Source organism: Gavia stellata, chromosome 28 (assembly GCF_030936135.1).
Source record: "Gavia stellata isolate bGavSte3 chromosome 28, bGavSte3.hap2, whole genome shotgun sequence".
Classification (NCBI taxonomy): Eukaryota; Metazoa; Chordata; class Aves; order Gaviiformes; family Gaviidae; genus Gavia; species Gavia stellata.
This window is the reverse complement of record NC_082621.1, coordinates 8692065-8715161: the sequence shown is the minus strand read 5'-3', so window position 1 is coordinate 8715161 and position 23097 is coordinate 8692065. Positions and strand designations below refer to the sequence as shown.

The following is a 23097-nucleotide window of genomic DNA, read 5'->3' as shown; positions in this document are numbered from 1 at the left end:
GTATATATCACTGTTGATCATAAATTCTTCACTCTTCTAAACAGTCTTCTAGTCTAAGAAAGATCCCTTTTTCAACTCAAAGTAACTGAGAAATGAAACAGTAAAACTATTATAAGGATCTCAAACCTCCTGGTTTCTTTAAAATAACTTAAAATCAATTAAAAAATGTCTCCTACATACATATAGTTGTATACATACCTATATGCGCATACACATGTATATCTATATATTTCCTCTTTCCTACTCACATAACAAAAAACTGTGATCACCCCTTTACTTGCCATATTTATTAATGCAGAAATAAACAAAGTGGAAGCAGAGGATGGAAAACCATACTTCTGTGACTGAATTTATTCTTCTTGGTTTCCCCAGCCTTCAAAGTGTTCATGTTTTGCTCTTTGTGGGAGTCTTGGTTATCTACATTTTGACTGTCACTGGGAGTGTCATCATCATTGCCACAGTGGTGAATGACAACTCTCCACAAACCCATGTATTTCTTCTTTGGAAATCTGCCATTTTGGGGAATCATCTATGTCTCGGCCACTCTACCCAAGCTTTTGGCCAGTCTTCTGGATGTCAAGAAGTCTATCAGCACAGCTGGGTGTAAAGCCCAAGCCTTGTCCCACTTTTTCATTGGTGCTACTGAGTTTTTCCTCCTCACAGCCATGTCTTTTGACTAATACATAGCAATATGCAACCCTCTCCACTACATCACCATCGTGAGTGGAAAACTGTGGTCAGCTCTCATTTAGATCTTGGATGGGTAGCTTTCTGATTGTCTTTGTGCAAACTGTTCTGGAGTTCACGCTGCCATTCTGTGGCCCCAATATGATCAATAACTTCTACTGTGATGTTGGGACACTGCTGAATCTGGCTTCCACTGAGACCCACCATATTGAATGGCTTATTTTCACTGTTGCTACCATGGTTCTGTTTAGCATTTGCTTTTTGACTGTCATCTCCTACTTCACCATCATTTTTACCATGTTGAGGATCCTACCTCCTTCTGGGAGACAGAACACTTTCTCTACCTGCATTGCTTACCTGACTGTAGTCTTCATGCTTTATGGGGCAGTTGTATTCATTTATGTCAGGCCAAGAGGGCATGCCTCGCTAAATATGAACAAAGTGGTATCCCTTCTGAACACCCTTGTAACGCCACTGCTAAACCCTTTCATTTATACTTTGAGAAACAAAGAAGTGAAGACCTCTTTGGGAAGTACATATCAATAACTTTTATAAAGAAGGCAGATGATTTAGATTATGATTAGGCAGGCAGAAATACTACCTCCTGATTGTGTGATCTGTGGACAGTATTTGACTTACACACTTGGTTGCCTATTCTTCCACTTGTTTATTCTGAGATTATGCTTCCAAGTCTTTTCCAAAGTTTCATTGTTTTCATTATTCATCAAAGCAAAAATTAAAAATAAAAGGGCTCTCTGCCATTTACGGTATTTATTTGTTACTATGAAAGAGATGTTTTATGATTACAAAATTTAATTCTTCTAAAATAAAGAGGTTGAGGGGTTTGTGTTCATGTTTGTTGTGGCTCCACTGACCTTTAACATAGCAAAATCAGCATAGATCAGCATAAGCAATCCTACTTGTTATTTATGTTCTGCATCATTTATGTGATTTATGTGATTGATATACAATGCCTCCCTAATTTCTGATATCATTATCCCAATCAAGAATATTGATTCTCTCAATGCTTCAACTGATTGTCTGTGTAATTTGAAATGTATGATTTCCTTTAATTAATCATTGTTTGAACAAAAACAAAGATTTATAGAAAAAGTTTCCTGTATGGTTAGATTAATCTCAGGTAAAGGGTAGGTATCCTCATTTAGGTAGCCACCTTGTCTCGCCTGTTCATCTTTGAATGAAAAACTCAGCAGGTATTCACTGGCAAATGGCTTCTCATAAGGAAGTAATTTTAGGGAATTCTGGCCTTTTATACTCAAGTAAATCAGAATTCGTTTGAGAAGAAAAAAAACCCACAACAATACCCTTTAAAATTATGGCTGGAGCTTTTATACCTCCCTAAGGATTTTTAAATGCATTTCTGTCCTTGGAAACCTCCCACTCAGTAGGTAGCAACCATGAAGAGTCATTGAAAGTGTCAACCTTACCATATGTGTTAGAAACTTAGACATTGCTGTAAATGCTGACCTCAGACCTTGCCTCTCTCAGTGTAATAAAGTAATTGCTACTAGGTTAGCTGCTTTAAGAGGGCATGCAGAAGAGAGTAAGTGTGGGCTTATAGACGAGAGTATGTACTGTTTGCAACACATAAAAGTAAAGGAATGGAGGAATGGGTTTACTTACATGGTTATTTTTATTTTGAGGAATAATAATCTGAAATAAAAATGTTCTTTTAAAGTAGTGGTAAAACAGATGGAAAGCTGTTATAGGAACAGGCAGTGAATCAGACTTATGTGAATGCATAGACCTGTTCAGAGACATCAGCATAAACCTACCAGATTTGGGTTTAGTGGCCCTATTTATCTCATTTACAATGTTTGCCCAGAAAAACTATGATGATAAGATGGAAAACCAGACCGCCCTGAGGGAATTAACCCTTTTGCAGTTCATAGGCATGTGAGAACTCCAGGCTTTCCTTTTAACAACCCTGCTGATCACTTCTGTTTTAACACTGGTATCATCTTCATCATCTGGACTGATGCATGTTAAGGGATGTTATAAGCAGCCACCACCTCCAGCAGCTCCACAGCCTGGTGATTCCTCCTGCCTAGCCGCTAAAGCCAAGCTTAGAGATCCGGGGTCTCCATCCCAGGTCAATGGCCATAGCTGTTGCTTTCCTGTTTGCAGGCTCAACCAGTAGTGAGGCTCATTGTGTATCCCAGAGTCACACAGACACCCTTGTACACATGCAAAAGGACACTGACACGACCAGTCACACAGACTGCCACATCCAAGGCACTGCTGTCAACAGCACTGACACACAGGATCCACATCACACACAAGTGCAGACATCCATGTCCCCATGTCCTCTGGGGCTGTCAGAGACAGAACACTAGTGCAGGTACACACACAACACTCTCAGGGTTCACAAGCCACATGGATATTTGCGTGTCCCCTCAGCATTGGCACAGCCCTTCTGTTCTCCTGATACCCGTGCCCAGATCCTGGCCCTCTGACCCCACACCACAGGTCCCTTACTTGCCGGCTGCTCCAGCATGATGCTCCCTGCAAACACGCAGCACTCACACAGTCATCCAACAGGCACACTGCACCCAGGAACCAGCACTAGGCTAGCCTCCTTGCTAGCTGACCCCCTGCACGGACCTGGGGCCTCCTACTAACTCACTGGTCCAGTTTATGTTTTCTGGTGAATACACACACACCCTCCACACACACAACAGTTTGGGGAAGATACAGATACTCACCCCCTGCAGCAGCCAGCAGTACTGGGCTGTGACCTGCGTTCCCGTTTGAGGTGGGTTGACCCTGCGTGGATACCAGGCACCCACCAAAGCCACACTATCACTCCCCCTCCTCAGGGGAGAGAAAATATAACCAAAAGCTCGTGGGTTGAGATAAGAACAGGGAGAGATCACTCACCATTACCGTCATGGGCAAACCAAACTCAACTTGGGGAAATTAGTTTAATTTATTGCCAATCAAATCAGAGTAGGACAATAAGAAATAAAACAAAATCTTATAAAGCTTTCCCCCCACCCTTCCCTTCTTCCCAGGCTCAACTGTACTCCCGATTTCCTCTATCTCCTCCCGCCGAGAGGCACAGGGGGACAGGGAATGGGGGTTGCCATCAGTTCATCACACAGTGTTTCTGCCACTCCTTCCTCCTCAGGGGGAGGACTCCTCACACTCTTCCCCTGCTCCAGCGTGGGGTCCCTTCTACGGGAGACAGTTCTCCACAAACTTCTCCAATGTGAGTCCTCCCCATGGGCTGCAGGTCTTCACAAACTGCTCCAGCGTGGGTTATTTCCACAGGGTGCAGTCCTTCAGGAGCAGACTGCTCCAGCATGGGTCCCCCGTGGGGTCACAAGTCCTGCTAGAAAACCTGCTCCAGGGTGGGCTCCTCTTTCTTGAGGGGTCCACAGATCCTGCCAGGAGCCTGCTCCAGCGCGGGCTTCCCACTGGGTCACAGTCTTCTTTGCGCATCCTCCTGCTCCAGCATGTGGTCCTGCACGGGCTGCAGGTGGATATCTGCTCCACCCTGGGCCTCCATGGGCTGCAAGGGGACAGCCTGCCTCACCATGGTCTTCACCAGGGGCTGCAGGGGAATCTCTGCTCCAGCACCTGGAGCACCTCCTCCCCTCCTTCTTCACTGACCTTGGTGTCTGCAGAGCTGTTTCTCTCACGTATTCTCACTCCTCTCTCCTGGCTGCAATTGCTGTTGTGCAGGGTTTTTTCTCCCTTCTTAAATATGTTTCTCCAGAGGTGCTACCACTGTCGCTGATGGGCTCGGCCTTGGCCAGCTGTGGGTCCATCTTGGAGCCGTCTGGCATTAGCTCTATCGGACATAGGGGAAGCTTCTAGCAGCTTCTCACAGAAGCCACCACTGTGGCCCCGCCACTACCAAAGCCTTGCCAAGGAAACCCCATACACCGCTCCAGCTGCCTGTGCTGAGCCCCTCACTCACTTCACTCATGCCAGTCCCCGCAGTAAATGGTTCTGGGGTACACACTGTTCCTGCCCCAGCAGCTGGAAGCTGAGAGCCCCACTGACTCCAGTAGCTGGCACCAAGACCCTGCTTGCTCTGGTAGCTGCACTGGGATCCCACTGGCTGACACCAGAGGTCAGAGGTTCCCGCAATCCCAGTCTGACTTCAGTAGCTGGCACCAAATACACTCACGCTGATCTCCCCCCAGTAGCTGGCGTTTAGTGCTTGCAGCACACAGACACACAGGGTAAAGTAAGATTATGCAGAGAGAGTTATGAACAGGTTTAATAAGACAGGACAGACTGCGGTGGTCAAGTGTAGAGCTCAGCCAGAGCAGCACTGACTGGCCCAAGTTTACACCCAACCAGACTCTTTTATACCTCTTTTCTGTCTACCCCCATCTTTGTTGCTCCCAGCTCCGCCTCCCCTGCACACTCCTTGAACAGCTGACATGGTTCCACTGACTCCATCCAACATCCTGGATGCTCAGGTTTGCATCCTTGCCAGTTGCAAAGTCCTGCTTGCCTATAGCTTCTTGAGAGCTCATCAATTAGTGTGGCTGATGATGTTTGTTTCTGGGTACTGTGTTTGCTAATGCTAATTGGTCAGGTTTTATGAGTCGGTGTGTTTGTCTCCCTCCCTTTCCTTAACTTCCCAACTGTAAAAGTGTTCTCAGACTCGCTCCACACATCCTTGCCAATTAGGGTGACTGATCAGGTTTGTTCTCATCACGACCTCTCTTATCGTGTGTCAGGTTTATCTCTGTGTGTTCTTGTTTATGGCTTCTTTGACCAGATAGCCTTAAAAGAGCAGATGTGTTCCTTCCACATCCCATGACACTCCCCCACTGACCAGTAATCTTGGAAGAAGCTGCACCACTCCTCTGTCCCATGGAGTCTGAATGGGCCTCACTATGGGCTGCACACGTTGGGGCAGGAGCCTGACTCCTCTGGGCATTAACCTGGGGGTGGGGCGTGTGTGCAAGGGCTGCGGTTGCTGGCCACCCCATCAGAGGCAATAGCCATGAACATACCGAGGCATTTAAGATGAGTAACACCTCTGTAAGTGTAACAGTTTGTATAGGCAAGGCCAGTTGTTTGGCCTTGATAGCTGCATCTCTCCAGGCACCAGGTCATGGGACGTTTTGGTCTCATTCCGGCAGAGCCAAGTGATCTGCACTGGTGACCTGCTTTGGGGTTAGCTCTGTGCTGACTGCTGAGTCACTATCGAAGACAGCTAGGCTTAATTCTTAGTTTTTGGAACCAGTGGTAGATCTGCACCATTTGTAACTGTTGAGGAATTATACAGCCATCACCTAGACCATGGTAGGAATTAAGCGGATGCCATCTCAACAGGGCTCATCCCTAGGTTCCACTCTAATAAAAGAATCAAACAGAGTTCCTTCTTCTGCTGTGTTTAATATCCAATAGTAATTACAGCTGGAGCTGCGTGCCTCTGAAGAGGGACCCCGTCTGTCGATTGTTACTGGATTTTATAGTCTCTACAAGTCGCTTGATTTCCTGATGGCACTTCTGCTCATCCAATCCTGTTTGCAGAGTCTGGGGTCTTCTTCCGATTTGTCTTGCAGCCTGCAGGCACCCTTTTTTTCTGTGTCTTGAGACATTTCCTTATCTTTTGTACAGAATATCCTGTATTTAGTTTGTGACTTACACTTCCTTACCTACCGGTTACATTTCCTTAGATAAAAACTAAAGTTAAAGTCCAATTCATACAGCCTAAGGCTTCATTTACTTTAGTCACTAGTGCTAAGCTCTGGCACAAATTAGTCTCTCACTGCAGTAACATTAGTCCACATTACACATTCTTTCACAAATGGTAAGACGTTGCTGTTTTCCTAATTAAGGTTGGTGTTTCCCTTCCCACACCCCTTCATTTCCAGTGAACCATCGCTTTGTAGCCAATATCATTATTGATTCAATAGCAGGGAGTGATCTGTCACTTACTGGAGGTCTTGTGCATACTTTGATAAGCATCTCTTTTCATCCTCCAAACTACAAAGCCCAGTCACTAGGCCTGCTGTTGGAGCCGTTTACACCTCTTACTATCCTTCTAAAGTTCTGTTAAGATCTTTGCAACCCAATTCATCCAATTTAGCCAAGGATTTACTAGCACAGGTCCCATTTGGATGCCCGCATCATAATGCTCTAGAAGTCTGGTTACAACTTTATCACTGTGTGCATTTTAACAAAGGATCAGTCCCCCCTCACCTAAGGATTATACATGCTCAGGAATACTGACAGCTCAACCAGATCCTGCTGATTACAAAACTGTATGTCAGGAGTGGTTGCCATCTCCAGCAGCCTCCTCCCAGAACCCTCCCGTCTGGCTGCTGGAGCCCAGCCCAGTGCCGCCAAGTCAGGGGGTCTCTGCCCAGGATGAGGGATGCAGCGGCCACTTTTTCATCTGCAGGTTCAACTGGTACAGAGGCTGAGCAGGTATCCCAGACACACACATGCACAGACATAAAAGGACATTGGCAGACAAAGGTGCTGCCATCAAACAAGGTGCTGCTATTTACAGCACCTACACACAGGACTTGCATAACATATGCCCTCATCAGTTAGTGTGACGACCAGGTTTGGTTCAAATCACTGTGTCCCTTACCATTTTTTGGTCAGGGTTGTGTCCCTGCATGTCGTGTTTATGGCTCCCTCCTATTATTATTAATATCCTTTTTTTTTGCATTGAAAAGGTCTTTGACCAGATACCTTTAAAGGAGAAGACATTGTCCTTCTACATACCCTTACAGGAGGGACCTGCATCAGTGAGGAGCTCGGTGTCCATAGCTGGAGCAGGACCATGGGTCCTATGACGCTTCGTCTCTGAAGGGAAGTGTGTTCCAGGCTCTTTCACTCTTCTTGCCTCAGCATGTTGACCACTGCTGGCTTCAGGCTGGTTTCTCTCATATTTTGTTATCCCGGTTGTAGTGTTCATTCCCAGGGCTTGTGGCCACGGTTTGAGAAACTCTGCTAATAAACAGCCTGTAACAACTCCCAGCTTCATTGTGGCCACCGTGGCAGGGCAGTGGAGACACCTGTGTACCTCTGACTACCACCTGTAGACCTCTGAACAACCATCAAAGGTAGCCCAGAGGCAAGACCCTCTCAGAGGTCAATGATTTAAGCACTTCCCTGAATTCCAGACTCTATAGCAAAGAAGAGAGGGTATTCTGGGACCCCACATCATGGACCCTTAAACAAATGGGGAGCACCTGTGCAACTGATTTGTTTCAAAGGAACACACTCTTCCTCCAAAGATCCCAGGTCAGCTATGGCCCTTGCACCTAGGCCTGGGAGAGCGTTGCTGGTTCTGAACCCCAGCGCTGAATTTCACTCACTTGTTTATCTGCAGGAACATAGGTTGCCTAAGCCAGTCACCTGGGAGGAAGTCCTCTCCTCTGTTTTCACACACTACAGAACATTTGTCTACATCTGAGCTTGTCAGCATAATGCCTTTAAATCAGGCTGGAGAAATAAGGCCTTTGGGAACCTTCCACTTCTGACCCTCCCTTAGACTGTTGCTTCAGGAAGAGAGGACTCCTGCCTGCTACTCCCGTGATGAGCTCTCCTCTGGTTGAAGTGCAATACCAAGGGATGAGCTTAAAAATACAATTCAGTATCCTCAGCCTAGGCAGCTGTTGCCTTACTTGTGTTGTGGGATGCACACCTGGCCACCAACTGTGGCCCCAGCTGATTGTGTCTCTGGATGGCCCTATGCCATGTCTGCCAGCCCAGTGCAGTCATCTGGGATACCCTAGAGAGAAGCAACCCTTGAAGCGCACCTGAAGTGGGACAGGCACCTCACAAAGGTAGGTTCTTCTCGGGTGAACCGCCCACCAATGTTGTCTGCTTCTCTCCATTGACTACAGAGTGAGCTGAGATAACTAGTTAAGACCTGACTAAATATTACCAGCCTCAGGTCATGGGGCTGTGCTCCGCTTACAATGTAAACAGTCTCAGCTACTTCTTTTTCCTACAAAGAAAATCCCCATCTTAGTTCTGCTCCAGTTATCACGAGGTTCCTGCATCTGCATGTAGTCCTGCTCCACGCAAACGAAGTGAAGCACTCCAGCACTTCAAGAACTTTTTAATTAGCCCCGTGGTGACAGAATCTCAAATCTGCTAATTACTGTTATTCTTTTTTGAATGACCAGAAGATCAAGGTGATTTGAGATTTTGTTTTCCTCTTGAATCCCAGCACTGGCCTTGACACAGGCATCAGGAATCCTGTAAGGGAAGGTTGCTGGAGTCGTCTTGGAGGTAGGTTTGCACGCCCTGCTCCTCTGAGTAGAGCTTCACGGTATTATCTTGTAACTTGACAATGACATCTAGGAGCTTTTGTGAAGTTGGATCACAGAAACAGCAGGTTGCTGGAGGTATTTACTCTTTCTGACAAAAATACTGAAAAGACAACTAATTCCATGCACTGCCAATGACAGTGTATATACAGAGGAAAGAGAGTATCACTAGGAAAGAGAAAATGACCTGAAAATGCTTGCTTACCACTTGTAATATATCCTCCTTAATGGAGACAGCTTCAGAGACACTACCCACAGATTGGGACAGGTCTGAAGGCGGACAGTCTATGCTGCACCACTGATAGCTGTCTTAACAGCATTTCTGTCTTTCAGATTTTTCCCAGAGCTTGATCTTAGTCCTATGCTAGGGAGATTAGTGAGGCAAAAGAGAAAGGTTGGGTTTGAATTGAAAGCAGACTGCCTTCTTTTCTGTCCTCCCATACTTGTGCAAAAATACTCTGTTTCTACAGACAACAAAAACAAGTCTCTATACAGTATTAGCTGTGGATTGTTACAAAACAGGATTTCATACCAAAAGTGGCTTTCCTTTTTGGACCTGTGGAAAAAAAATGCTATATGCAAGCAAAAAATAGGAATGTGTTTATACGGATTTAGAAGGCAGTTCTCCACTGACACTAAGGAGCTAACTGTGGTGGGAAAAAAATTACAGAATCCCTGCAGAGTGTTCACCAAAGACAATGGAAAAGTGCAGGAAGTTCTGGTCTCTACAGTTCTCTGAAATTCCATTTTGGGAGTAAATTACCAGTTTATAGGGGAAAAGAAAAAAGTCCTGGTTTATTCTGCATGTGACTTTTCCTTGTAAGAAATAAGATTTTTTCTAACTGAATCAAATAAAGGCAATAACTGTCCATCAGAGAAATTACTCCAGTCATCTTGGACTGGGGCGGGGGTGGGGATTGGCAGCTGCCCTCTTCTCTTAAAACTTCCTCACAGTGTCTCCAAACTCATTGGATATTACAACATTACTTTTCTGAAGCCTTCAACGCTGTCTCTGTGATTTTAACTCATGCCATTTATTTGACTGAAAAGTAGCTTGAAAAAGGACTGTGATGCAGAGATCTTTGTAATCATCTAATATAAGGAAATACAAGAACTTGGAAAGGAATTGGGGTTGAGACTGAGCCAAATCACACTGTCCATGGAGCCTAATGAGGACTAGCCTGGCCACAGTGATGTCGCCTTTAGGGTGAGCAGATTCCCTCTCCAGACTTCTTGACTCTGATGGGAGCTGAGACAGCCACCTCACTTGTCCTTACTTATTTGTTAGTGCACACGTCACCTAGCCTAGTGTGGATTTATATGTCAGGCCAGCCCAAATGATGTGTGGAAAGTTGGGGAAAGCGGGTCATGGGTGGGTGACTCTTTTCTCTATATCTAGACAGAGAACCCCTGCAGCTCCGTGGATAGGCTTCAGTTCAGCTTAACTTGCAAGTAATTGCTGTAGATGAGGTGCCTTCCAGGCAGAGGTGCTGCTTCACAAGATGAATGGTGTGGTTAATATTCTGGAGGGTAGGGATGGCATCCAGAGGGACCTTGACAGGCTAGAGAGGTGGGCCCGTGCAAACCTTATGAACTTCAAGAAGATCAAGTGCAAGGTTCTGCACCTGGGTCGGGGCAATCCCAAACATGGATACAGGCTGGGCGATGAGTGGATTGAGAACGGCCCTGGAGAGAAGGACTTGGGGGTACTGGTGGATGAATAACTGAATATGAGCCAGCAATGGTTCACCTGGTGCGACCAGGTGAACGATCTGCTCAGTCTGGTGGCAGAGCTGAAGGAGGAGGTGGAGAGGCTGAGGAGTATCAGGGAGTGCGAGAGGGAGATAGACTGGTGGAGCCACGCCCTACCGTCCCTGAGGCAAAGGCAGAGGATGGAGGCTCCACGAGAAGCAGAGGACCCCTTACCCTCTTGCCGCCAGGCAGAAGGAGGGGACCTAGGAGGCGAAGGGGAATGGAAAAAGGTCCCTGCTCGGGGCCGCAGGCGAATCCCCTCCCGGCCTCCCTCACCCTCACCTTCTCAGCTGCCCCTACATAACAGATATGGGGCTCTGGAACTTGAGGGCCAGGCTAACGAGGACATGGACAAAAGTCCATCTGCGGGGCTGCCTAGGGCGAGACAGCCTGCCCCACGCATCACAACCACCTCTACCAAGGCAAAAAGGAGGGTGGTTGTTGTAGGCGATTCCCTCCTGAGGGGATCAGAGGGCCCAATATGCCGGCCTGACCCAGCCCACAGGGAAGTCTGCTGCCTCCCTGGGGCCCGGGTGAGAGAGGTCATGAGGAAACTCCCCAGTCTGGTACGGCCCACCGATTACTACCCACTGGTAGTTTTGCAGGTTGGCAGCGAGGAGATAGAGCAAAGAAGCGTGAAAGGGATCAAGAAGGACTTTAAGGCGCTGGGGAGACTGATTGAGGGATCGGGTGCGCAGGTGGTGTTTTCTGCAATCCCTTCAGTGGTGGGGAGGAACACTGAAAGGAATAAGAAAGCAAACATGGTCAACGCGTGGCTCAGAGACTGGTGCCACCAGAGGAATTTTGGATTCTTTGACCATGGGGTGGTCTCCGTGGCACCGGGCCTGCTGAGTGCAGACGGTGTTCAGCTGTCCCCAAGGGGGAAAAGGATCCTTGGCCGTAAGTTGGCAAACCTCATCAGGAGGGCTTTAAACTAGACTTGAAGGGGGAAGAGGATGAAGCCAGGCTACCCAGAGGTGAGCCTAGGGGTGACATGCCATTATCGGGGGCAAGACCGATAGCCCAGCTCAAGTGCATCTACTCCAATGCACGCAGCATGGGCGGCAAACAGGAGGAGCTGGAAGCCATCGTGCGGCGGGGCAGCTATGACGTGGTCGCCATCACAGAAACATGGTGGGACGACTCGCATGGCTGGGGTGCTGCGATGGAGGGCTATAAGCTCTTCAGGAGGGATAGGCAAGGAAGGAGAGGCGGTGGGGTGGCTCTGTACGTCAAGGAGTGCTTTGATTGTATAGAGCTGGATGATTGTCACGACAGGGTTGAATGCTTATGGGTAAGGATGAGGGGGAAGGCAAACAAGGCAGATATCCTGCTGGGGGTCTGTTATAGACCACCCGACCAGGGCGTAGAGGCCGATGAAGCGTTCTACAAGCGACTGGCAGAAGTCTCACAGTCGCAAGCCCTTGCTCTTGTGGGGGACTTCAACTTACCGGATGTCTGCTGGAAGTACAACACAGCTAAGAGGAAACAGTCCTGGAGGTTCCTGGAGTGTGTGGAAGATAACTTCCTCACGCAGCTGGTAAGCGAGCCTACAAGGGAAGGTGCCCTGCTTGACCTGCTGTTTACGAACAGAGAGGGTCTGGTGGGAGAAGTGAAGGTCGGAGGCCGTCTTGGGCTTAGCGACCATGAAATCATAGAGTTTTCAATATTTAGCCAAGTAAGGAGGCGGGTGAGCAATACCGCTACCATGGACTTCCGGAGGGCAGACTTTGCCCTGTTCAGGACACTGGTCGGGAGGGTCCCTTGGGAGACGGTCCTGAAGGGCAAAGGGGCCCAGGAAGGCTGGACCCTCTTCAAGAAGGAAATCTTGAAGGCGCAGGAGCAGGCAGTGCCCATGTGCCGTAAGAAGAGCCGGCGGGGAAGACGGCCGGCCTGGCTGAACAAGGAGCTTATGCTGAGGCTCGGGGAAAAAAAGAGAACTTACCACCTCTGGAAAAAGGGGCAGGCAAGTGAAGAAGAATACAAGGACCTCGTTAGGTCATGCAGGGAGGGAATTAGGAAGGCGAAAGCCCAGCTAGAGCTCAACCTGGCCACGGTCGTGAGCGACAACAAAAAAAGCTTCTATAAATACATTAACAACAAAAAGAGAGCCAAGGAGGATCTCCATCCTCTACTGGATGTGGCGGGGAACATTGTCAACGAAGGATGAGGAAAAGGCTGAGGTACTTAATGCCTTCTTTGCCTCAGTCTTTAACAGCCACACAAGGTATCCCCAGGGTATCCGTCTCCCTGAGCTGGATGACAGGGATGGAGAGCAAAATAGGCTCCCCATGATCCAGGAGGAAGCAGTTAACGACCTGCTATGCCACCTGGATACTCATAAGTCTATGGTGCCTGATGGCATCCACCCAAGGGTGCTGAGGGAGCTGGCGGAGGAGCTTGCCAAGCCGCTCTCCATCATTTATCAACAGTCCTGGTCAACGGGGGAGGTCCCGGACGACTGGAGGCTTGCCAACGTGGCGCCCATCTACAAGAAGGGTCGGAAGGAGGATCCGGGGAACTACAGGCCTGTCAGCCTGACCTCGGTGCCGGGGAAGGTTATGGAGAGGCTCATCTTGAGGGCGCTCACGGGACACGTGCAGGATAACCAAGGGATCAGGCCCAGCCAGCACGGGTTCATGAAAGGCAGGTCCTGCTTGACCAACCTAATCTCCTTCTATGACCAGGTGACCCGCCTAGTGGATGAGGGGAAGGCTGTTGATGTTGTCTACCTGGACTTCAGCAAAGCCTTTGACACTGTTCCCCACAGTATTCTCCTAGAGAAGCTGGCGGCTCGTGGTTTAGACAGGTACACTCTTTGCTGGGTAAAAAACTGGCTGGATGGCCGAGCCCAGAGAGTTGTAGTGAATGGGGTGAAATCCAGCTGGCGGCCGGTCACAAGCGGAGTCCCCCAGGGCTCAGTTTTGGGACCGGTCTTGTTTAATGTCTTTAGTGATGATCTGGATGAGGGGATAGAGTGCACCCTCAGCAAGTTTGCAGACGACACCAAGTTGGGAGGGAGTGTTGATCTGCTTGAGGGTAGGAAGGCTCTGCAGAGGGATCTGGACAGGCTGGATCGATGGGCTGAGGCCAATTGTGTGAGGTTCAATAAGGCCAAGTGCTGCGTTCTACACTTTGGCCACAACAACCCCAGGCAACGCTACAGGCTTGGGGATGAGTGGCTGGAAAGCTCCCCCGCATAAAAGGACCTGGGGGTGTTGATTGACAGCCGGCTGACTATGAGCCAGCAGTGTGCCCAGGTGGCCAAGAAGGCCAACGGCATCCTGGCTTGTATCAGAAATGGTGTGGCCAGCAGGAGCAGGGAGGTGATCATGCCTCTGTACTCGGCTCTGGTGAGGCTGCACCTTGAATACTGTGTTCAGTTTTGGGCCCCTCACTACAAGAAAGACATCGAGGTGCTGGAGTGTGTCCAGAGAAGGGCGACGAAGCTGGTGAGGGGTCTGGAGCACAAGTCTTATGAGGAGCGGCTGAGGGAGCTGGGGTTGTTTAGCCTGGAGAAGAGGAGGCTGAGGGGAGACCTTATCGCTCTCTACAACTACCTGAAAGGGGGTTGCAGAGAGGTGGGTGCTGGTCTCTTCTCCCAAGTGACTAGTGACAGGACTAGAGGAAATGGCCTCAAGTTGCGACAGGGGAGGTTCAGGCTAGATATTAGGAAAAAGTTCTTTACTGAGAGAGTAGTGAAACATTGGAATAGGCTGCCCAGGGAGGTGGTAGAGTCACCCTCCCTGGAGGTATTCAAGGAGCGTGTGGATGTGGCATTGTGGGATGTAGCTTGATGGGCATGGAGCTGTGTGGTGTTGGGTGGGTTGGTTTTTGGTGTGTTGTGGTTTGTTTTTTGTGGTGTGGGTTTTTTTGGTTTTTTTTTTTGTTTTTGTTTTTGTTTTTAAGGTTGGACTTGATGATCTTACAGGTCTTTTCCAACCTTAGTGATTCTGTGATTCTGTGATTCTGTGATTCTTTGCTGATTAGGGCTGAACAACTCAGAGAATAGTACATACTGAGCTGTAGATACTGGGAGAGTTGTAGATGCAAAGCCATGGAAGTCAAGTGCATCCACAGACGTCTCTATAACCAAGTAGAGGTGAGGGGAGAGTGTGATGTGTCAGATACAATGCAATACACGACAGCAGAGTGGAGTGGTATGTTCCTGAAAGAATCTTTCTGTCATGTGATGAGATGGGAAGAGACTGGAGCTGACCAAACCACTTAGAGGGAATTTAAAGTGAGGCAAGGAGAAACTCAGCTCCAGATGGATAAGGTTTGTGTTGTGGTTTGTTGTTGTTGTGTGGGGTGGTTTTTTTTTTTTTTTTTTGGTTGGACTTGATGATCTTACAGGTCTTTTCCAACCTTAGTGATTCTGTGATTCTGTGATTCTGTAATGTGTGCACACAGACCAGAAAACCAATCATATCCTGGGCTGCATCAAAAGAACCATGGCCAGCAGGTCGAGGGAGGTGATTCTCCCTCTCTAATCTGCTCCCCTGAGACCCCATCAGGACTACTGTGTTCAGCTCTGGGGCCCTGTTGTGGTTTAAGCTCAGCCAGCAACCAAGCACCACACAGCCGCTCGCTCACTCCCCCCAGGTGGGATGGAGGAGAGAATCAGAAGAGTAAAAGTGAGAAAACTTGTGGGTTGGGGTAAAGACAGTTTAATAGCTGAAGCAAAAGCTGCGCAGGCAAGCAAAGCAAAACAAGCAATTCATTCACTACTTCCCATCGTCAGGCAGGTGTTCAGCCATCTCCAGGAAAGCAGGGCTCCATCACGCGTAACGATTACTTGGGAAGACAAATGGCATCACTCCGAATGTCCCCCCCTTCCTTCTTCCTCCCCCAGCTTTATATGCTGAGCATGACATCATATGGTATGGAATATCCCTTTGGTCACTTGGGGTCAGCTGTCCCGGCTGTGTCCCCTCCCAACTTCTTGTGCACCCCCAGCCTACTTGCTGGTGGGGTGGTGTGAGAAGCAGAAAAGGCCTTGACTCTGTGTAAGCCCTGCTCAGCAGTAACTAAAACATCCCTGCTTTATCAATGCTGTTTCCAGCACAAATCCAGAACATAGCTCCGTAGTAGCTACTATGAAGAAAATTAACTCTATCCCAGCCAAAACCAGCACAGGTCCCCAGCATGAGAAACATATGGAGCTGTTCAAGTGGGTTCAGAGGAGGGCCATGGGAATGATCAGGGTGCTGAAGCCCCTCCCATATGAGGACAAGCTGAGAGAATTTGGGTTGTTTAAGCTAAAGAGAAGAGGAGAGGGGAGGGGAGGGGGGGGGAGGGGAGATGAGGGGAGGGGATGGGAGGGGAGGCAAGGCTCTGGGGAGACCTTATAGCAGCCTTCCAGTACCTGAAAGGGTGCCTACAGGAAAGATGGGGAGAGACCTTTATGAGGGAGTGTAGTGATAGGAGGAAGGTAACAGTTTTAAACTGAAAGTAGATTTAGATTAGGAAGAAATTCTTTACTGCAAGGGTGGTGAGGCCCTGGAACAGGTTGCTCAGAGAAATTGTGGATGCCCCGACCCTGGAAGTGTTCAAGGCCAGGTTGGATGTGGCTTTGAGCAACCTGGTGTCTAGTGGAAGGTGTCCCTCCCCATAGCAGAGGGGTTGGAATTATATGATCTTTAAGGTCCCTTTCAACTCAAACCATTCTATAATTCTATGATTCATGGAGTGACAGTGATGAAGCTCTGGAGCCTTTCTTTGTGTAACACTGTGCCCTTGACTGTGCTTTTCAGGCTGAATGACTTTTGTGTCCCCTTTGTGCTTTAAAGCCTGGGTCTTCATGATTGCAGATCTTACTGAGACAGAATGGAAACTGTGCCTAGCTGGAACGCATGTAGAAGAGCAGACCCCTCTTTAAATCCAGGGAGAGGATAGGGAGGGTGTTCAAAAAGACGTGTAGAAGGATGATCTAATACAAAGTGTCAGCATGAGCAAACAATTTCTACAGCAATATTTACCATTGCATTATTATTATTATGAGCTTGTTGAGTCATTTCAGAAGGGAAATAAGGACACTGAACTGGATTAAGAAGTGAAGGTTGAATGTACGCTGGACTGTTGTGACCATAGGACAGTGGAGTTTAAGATTCTGAGAAGGCTGAGAGACTGAGCAAAAGAAACAGCAGAATCACATCCCTGGCCTTCTGAAGAGCAAATTTTGGCTTGTTCAGGTGCCTGCTTGGGAGGATCCCAAGGAAAACTGCCCTGGAGGGTAAAGGGGCACAGGAAAACTGTTTGCTCTTCAATGTCAGGCTCCTCAGAGCAGAATGCATTCAAATTTGCAGTAGGTCAAGCAAGTACAAAAGGCGGCCAGTGTGGATGGACAGGGATCTCCTGGCAGCTCTAACACAAAAAGGACCTACACGGAAGGTAGAAGCAGGAACAGGCTACTTCAGAGCAACACAGAGACATTGTCTGCCCAAATAGGAATGGACTCAGGAAAAGCCAGTGCTCAGCTGGAGCTGAAACTTGCAAGTGAGGTGAAGGGCAGGAAGAATTGTTTCTCAAAGTACATTGGCAGCAAAAGGAAGACTAAGAAGAATGTGGGCTCATTGCTCAGTGGGGACGGGAACCTAGTGACAAGGAATATGGAAATGGCTGATTTACCCAATGCCTTTTGGCATCAGTTTTCCATAGTAAGCTTTGCCCTCAGGCCTCTTAGGTCCCTGAGCTTTCTAGCTGAGTTTGTGAAACAGTAGCCATGGTTGAAGGAGATAAGGATAACTTAAATCAGTTAGACCTGCAGAAGTCAATGGCACCAGATTGGATTCATCCTACAGTGTTGAAGGAGCTGCCTCATGTCACTGCAAGGCTGTGCTCTACCATCTTCAAAAGGTCAACTGAGGGAGATTCCTGATGACTGGAAATAGGGTAGTGGCCCTAACCATTCCCTTGTTCTCTCCTGTGGAAATCACAGCTGGACCTTCCACTCTGGCACATGTCTCACTTCTCTTTAGCAATCTAGTGTAGTTTCATCTCTAGGTTAACACACCTGAAAGCTAGCTTGGTAAACTTGATTGTTATGTCCTCTTATCACATGATTACAAAGGGTCTTTGTAGTACTCTCAGCTGTAGGTTTAGTACACTCCCTTTTTCCCCCCTTATCCTCACTTCAGGTCGACTGTATAGCTTTTAGGATCCCTCCTGGAGTGGAGCATCTCTACAACTACCTGAAAGGAGGTTGTAGAGAGGTGGGTGTTGGTCTCTTCTCCCAAGTAACAAGCAATAGGACAAGAGGAAATGGCCAGAAGTTGTGCCAGGGCAGGTTTAGATGGGATATTAGGAAAAATTTCTTCACTGAAAGGATTGTCAGACATTGGAACAGGCTGCCCAGGGAAGTAGTTGAGTCCCCATCCCTGGAGGTATTTAAAAGATGAGTGGATGTGGTGCTTAGGAAAATGCTTTAGTGGTGGACTTGGCAGTGCTAGGTTTACAGTTGGACCTGATGATCTTAAAGGTCTTTTCCAGCTAAACGATTCTGTGATTCTATCCTGGTCCCACATTAGACAACAAGATTGTTCCATGGATCACTCAAGGGTGCTCCAGGGATGGAGGTTCTGTCACGTCACCAGTCCTCTCTTCCTTTCTGTGCCCCATTCTCCAGCTTCAACCCAGCAATCCTTACACGATCATGGTCTCCTACAAATCCATAGAACCTTCTACACAGAACAGGCATGCTGAACACGATGCTATGGAAGGACAAATGTGGCAAGTGGGGAGGCAGACCTCCCATACTGTTTTCTGCATTAGAAAGAAATTCACATTTCTTTGTAGATCCTTGTAGAGGATCTTAAAAGTCTTTTAAAAAATGTCAGGCACCTGGAACCAGGCAGAGACCTGGGGGAGCAGGATGGATGCAGAAAAGAGGAGATTCTGTCTGCGGGAATATCTGACATCACCTCAAGGAGGATGTTGGGTGGAGAAGAATCCTTAGAAGTTTCTAGAACTGCCCCAGAAAGTGCTGCTGAGCATCAAGCCACCTAACCTGCAAGTGACACTCAGAATTAGCATAGTCCTTTGGCTCTCAAATGCAGAAAAGTGTCCTGTGTGCCCCACATGGTAGGCTAACAAGGCCCCCCAGAGGGCCTGTAGGGTAGGTACTGTGCCAGAAATTATGAAAGTTCTGTGCACTGTAGGTGCAGCCAGACTTCCCTAAAAGGGGCTAGCTGTGGGCAGTATGGATGTGAACACTCCTGGTCTGTTGGCTGAGGTGAATCACTTAGATCACATCATAGACAAAGATTAGTCTTTCACTGTGGAAAGAGTGCTGAAAGACTGGTTTCAGGGCCAATTACATGACAGGAGTGCAAAGGGACAGAAACTCTGCTCCAGAAAGTGTGGGACTGCTCAGAATGGTAGTAACCATGCTCCTTGAGGATCCCTAGCTGAATAAAGTTCCCCAATACATCAAGGACCTGATTGTGGACACCATTCCAGAGTGGGGATGCTGCTGTCCAGGTGCAGGTCCCTCTTGCTGTTTTTAGATGGATGGTGGTTTCATGTGTGGGTAACAAGCCATAGTCAAGGTACTGAGTTGCTGGGTGAAGGAGTCATGGGATGAGGTGAGCGGACTATGCACCAGAGAATCTGGACAGGATTGCAAGAAGAGACAGAGCAGAGGCAATAGCCAAAGTCCCTTGTGGCAATGAAGGATGTACAACTCGGGGGGCACACTTTATTGAGTGGTAAGGAAGACTCCCAGGATGGGGGAGGCTGGATGCTTATGGCCTTTGACAAAAGGAGAAAGGCACTCTTTGTAAGGCACTCATTTTCTTTTGCCAGAGAATAGGTAGGATAGTTAAGGAAGGGGATAAATAACAAAAAAACCCTACTTCATGTGCAGCTGTATTTGGGTTCTTACACCATGCAACAGAAAGGGTTTCATGAGGACTGAGAACACTATGATTTGTGAGGGTGCAATGCCTTTTGGGCTATTATTGGAAGACTTTGTGGGTGGAGCCATAGTTCCACACTCTGCACGTACCCTGTCTATAGAATATGTACTACAGTAAGAAAACCATCCTCCCTGAAATCCTGATTTCCCCTCAAAAGGAATTATTTGCCTGATTCAAGCCCATAAGATGTTGGGTGAGCAACTAGCAGACAGGACATGCTCAAAGATTAGGAAAAGGGGTTACATCAGGCTGGCAGCCAGTCACCAGCAGGGTTTCCCAGGGCTCAGTTTTAGGGCCAGTGCTCTTTATTGTTCTTATAAATGATTTGGACGCAGGAATTGAATGAACGTTAAGTAAGTTTGCTGATGATACTAAACTAGGAGGAGCTGTGGACTCCCTCGAGGGTAGAGAGTCCTTACAGACAGATCTGGGTAGACTAGAGAGCTGGGCAATCACCAACTGTGTGAAATTTAACAAGAGCAAGAGCCGGATTCTGCATCTGGGATGGGATAATCCTGGTTATACACACAAATTGGGGGATGAGAGGCTGGAAAGCAGACCTACAGCAAGAGATCTGGGGGTTTGGGTTGATGGCAAGTTGAAAATAAGTCAGCAGTGTTCCCTGGCAGCCAAAAGGGCCAGCTGTGACCTGGGGTGCTTCAAGCACAGCATAGCTAGCCGGTCGAGGGAGATGATTGTCCCACTCTACACTGCACTGGTGCAGCCCCACCTTGAGTACTGTGTGCAGTTTTGCGCACCTCAACATAAGGACATCAAACTATTAGAGCGTGTCCAGAGGAGGGCGACCAAGATGGTGAAAGGCCTCGAGGGCAAGACTTACTTGGTTTGTTCAACTTAGAGAAGAGAAGGCTGTCCTCATCACACACAGTCTACAACTTCTTCAACAGGGGCAGTGGAGGGGGAGGTGCTGATCTCCTCTTTCTGGTGACTGGTGATAGTACACAAGGAAATGGAGTGAAGCTGTGTCAGGGATGTTCAGATTGAACATTAGCAAAAGGTTCTTCACTGAGAGGGTGGTTGATCACTGGAACAGGCTCCCCAGGGAAGTGCTCACAGCACCAAGCCTGTCAGAGTTCAAGGAGCATCTGGAGGATGCTCTTAGTCATATGGTTTAGTGTTAGGTAGTCCTGCGAGGAGCAGGGAGTTCGACTCAATGGTCTTTATGGGTCCCCTCCAACTTGAGATATTCTATTATTCTATGATTCCACCTTAGAATCAAACTGAGAAGTAGATAACAGAGAGAGTACTAAGGGCAAGGTAAAAATGCTTAAGGCATGGTTTATTTCTTCCCAAAGTAGACAATAAAAATGGGTTAGCTGAATTGATCACTAGAAACACCCATTGATTATGCAGGTATCCTTAGGTGATTAATTCTGATGCTGTAGATGTCTATAACTGGATAGACAAATCCTGTCACTACTGCCTACACTGTAAGGCTATGTCCACATTGCCTTTGATTTTTACTTGATAGTTGACTTCTGACTTCAGAGGCCTACCTATGCTGTATGAAAAGGCAAAGCTTGTCTACAAGCTAGGGCATTCAATGACTTGCACATTCTCCCTTTGTGGAGAAGCAATTGACTCATTCAAGAGCAGAATTGTATGAAAGTCAAACATCAGGCAGTGTCAACAGTCAGAGATTCAAGTATAAGCTGAAATGAACTAACATGCTTGCTACCTGATTTTTTCTATCTGCATCTGGACCAGAAGTTCAGTAATGATTCTATAAATGCTTCACACCTGCCAGTTAATTTCTGTAGAGATGCAAAATTTTAGCAGGCGAACTTCATAGCACAACCGTGTTAATTCCTTTACACAGTATTGTTCTCCTCTAAAATATTCCACATAGGTTTTAGTGTCACCCTAAGGCTTTTTGATAATTAGGAGAAAGTTTGCTTAATATATATTATGTTGCTATGTAATGTACACTATGGAGTTGTTCCTAAGAAATTTGTATTAACAAACAAAACAAAAATAAACCTTGCACTTACTTACCTCAAAATATTTTTTTTTTTAAATTTTCCACACCAAAATATGTATTTACTGATCATCTTCCACATCGAGCCTTTGATCTCCTTGTTACGCAAGGTATAGATCATAGGATTAGTCAAGGGGAAGATGACCATGTGGAAAACAGCAACAACTTTTTCCATTGGGACAGCTTGGAAGGGTAAACCATAGATATACATAGCTGGGCCACACATGACAAAAACCACAATGATGTGGGAAACATAGGTGGAGGCTACTTTGTTCTTTGCCTTGGAGGACTGTGTCCAGAGCTTCAGCAACAGGACAGTGTAGGAAATCAGGAGAAGTGTAAAACACATAACAATAACAACTCCATTGTTGAGGAACATCAAAAGCTCTGTTATGTAAGTGTTGGCACAGGTCAACTTGACCAGCTGATGGACATCACAGAAGCAGTTGTCCAGGATGTTAGGACCACATAAGGGGCGGTGGATGCTGAGAGCAAACAGAATGATGCCATGGATGAAGCCCCCACCCCATGTAGCTCCAACCAGGACACAGCATACCCCCCTGTTCACAAGCCTGGTGTAGTGAAGAAGTTTGCAAATGGCTACATAACAGTCATATTCCATGACCATGAGCAGGAAAGCTTCAGTTGCTCCCAGGAAGTGGAGGAAGAAAAGCTGGGCCATGCAGGCACTGTAGGAGATGGTCTTACGGTGTGAGAAAAAGTCAGCCAACATTCTGGGTGGGGTCACAGAACAGTAGCAGATGTCCAAGAATGCCAAATTGGCCAGGAAAAAATACATGGGTGAGCCCAGCTTGGAATCCCCCCAAATTGTGAGAATGATAAGGATGTTTCCTGGCAGAATGATCATATAGAAGAGCAGGAAGAAGAAGAAAAGAATCATCTGGACTTCCTGGTTTTGGGACAATCCCAAGAGAACAAACTCTGTAACTACTGTATAGTTCTTGTGCTCCATTTTCCACCCCGCAGAACCCTGAAAAACAGACAGTAATCATGGAAAAAACCAAACAGTAGTGCAAATCTACAGAACTGTTTGAAGAACGTGGAGCATATTTAGATTGCCTAAAATGCATGCCCTTTTCCTATTTCCTAGTTTTAGGGAACTCTGGTAATTTAGGTTGCTACTAACTTGGGCATTTTACTGGAAATGTAAACTGGAAATGTCCACATTTTGTCAGATGTTCTTTATTTTCTCTGCACCCGGAGAACTGGCATTTATATGGAATATAAGTCAAAAAGTACCAGTCCGTTCTTCCATGGGTAGGTTAATTTTTGTGGTTTATGGCATAATGGCTTTATCTGAACTAGTCATGTCTACTCTCTTTCCAGTTGACAAAAGCAGGTAATTCCAGGGTAGACAGATTTAATTCTAGGGTAGACAGGTAAACAAAGCTAGATGAAGTGCACTCTAAAACTACACAATTAACCTAAATCACAT

The 23097-nt window shown here is 47.3% G+C and overlaps 1 protein-coding gene and 1 pseudogene across 1 annotated transcript; one reads left to right on the top strand and one right to left on the bottom strand.

Moving 5' to 3' along the window:
- Window positions 1–322: 322 nt before the first annotated feature.
- On the top strand, window positions 323–1233 carry LOC132319447 (olfactory receptor 6X1-like; annotated as a pseudogene).
- A 17079-nt stretch (window positions 1234–18312) lies between these two features.
- Window positions 18313–22614, bottom strand: LOC132319446 (olfactory receptor 4N5-like). The gene is made up of 2 exons (XM_059830235.1): window positions 21692–22614; window positions 18313–18436 (listed from the first exon to the last, which is right to left on the bottom strand). Exons 1-2 carry the CDS (start codon window positions 22612–22614, stop codon window positions 18313–18315), a joined length of 1047 nt encoding a protein of 348 aa, XP_059686218.1.
- Between the last annotated feature and the right edge of the window lie 483 nt (window positions 22615–23097).

Excerpts from the sequence above, each read along its gene's own strand:
- LOC132319446 (XM_059830235.1), bottom strand. The coding sequence starts at position 22,614 with ATGGAGCACAAGAACTATACAGTAGTTACAGAGTTTGTTCTCTTGGGA. Across the intron at positions 18,437-21,691 it reads ATCAGTAAATACATATTTTG|CATCGTGTTCAGCATGCCTG; the intron begins GTGTGGAAAATT and ends GTCCTTCCATAG.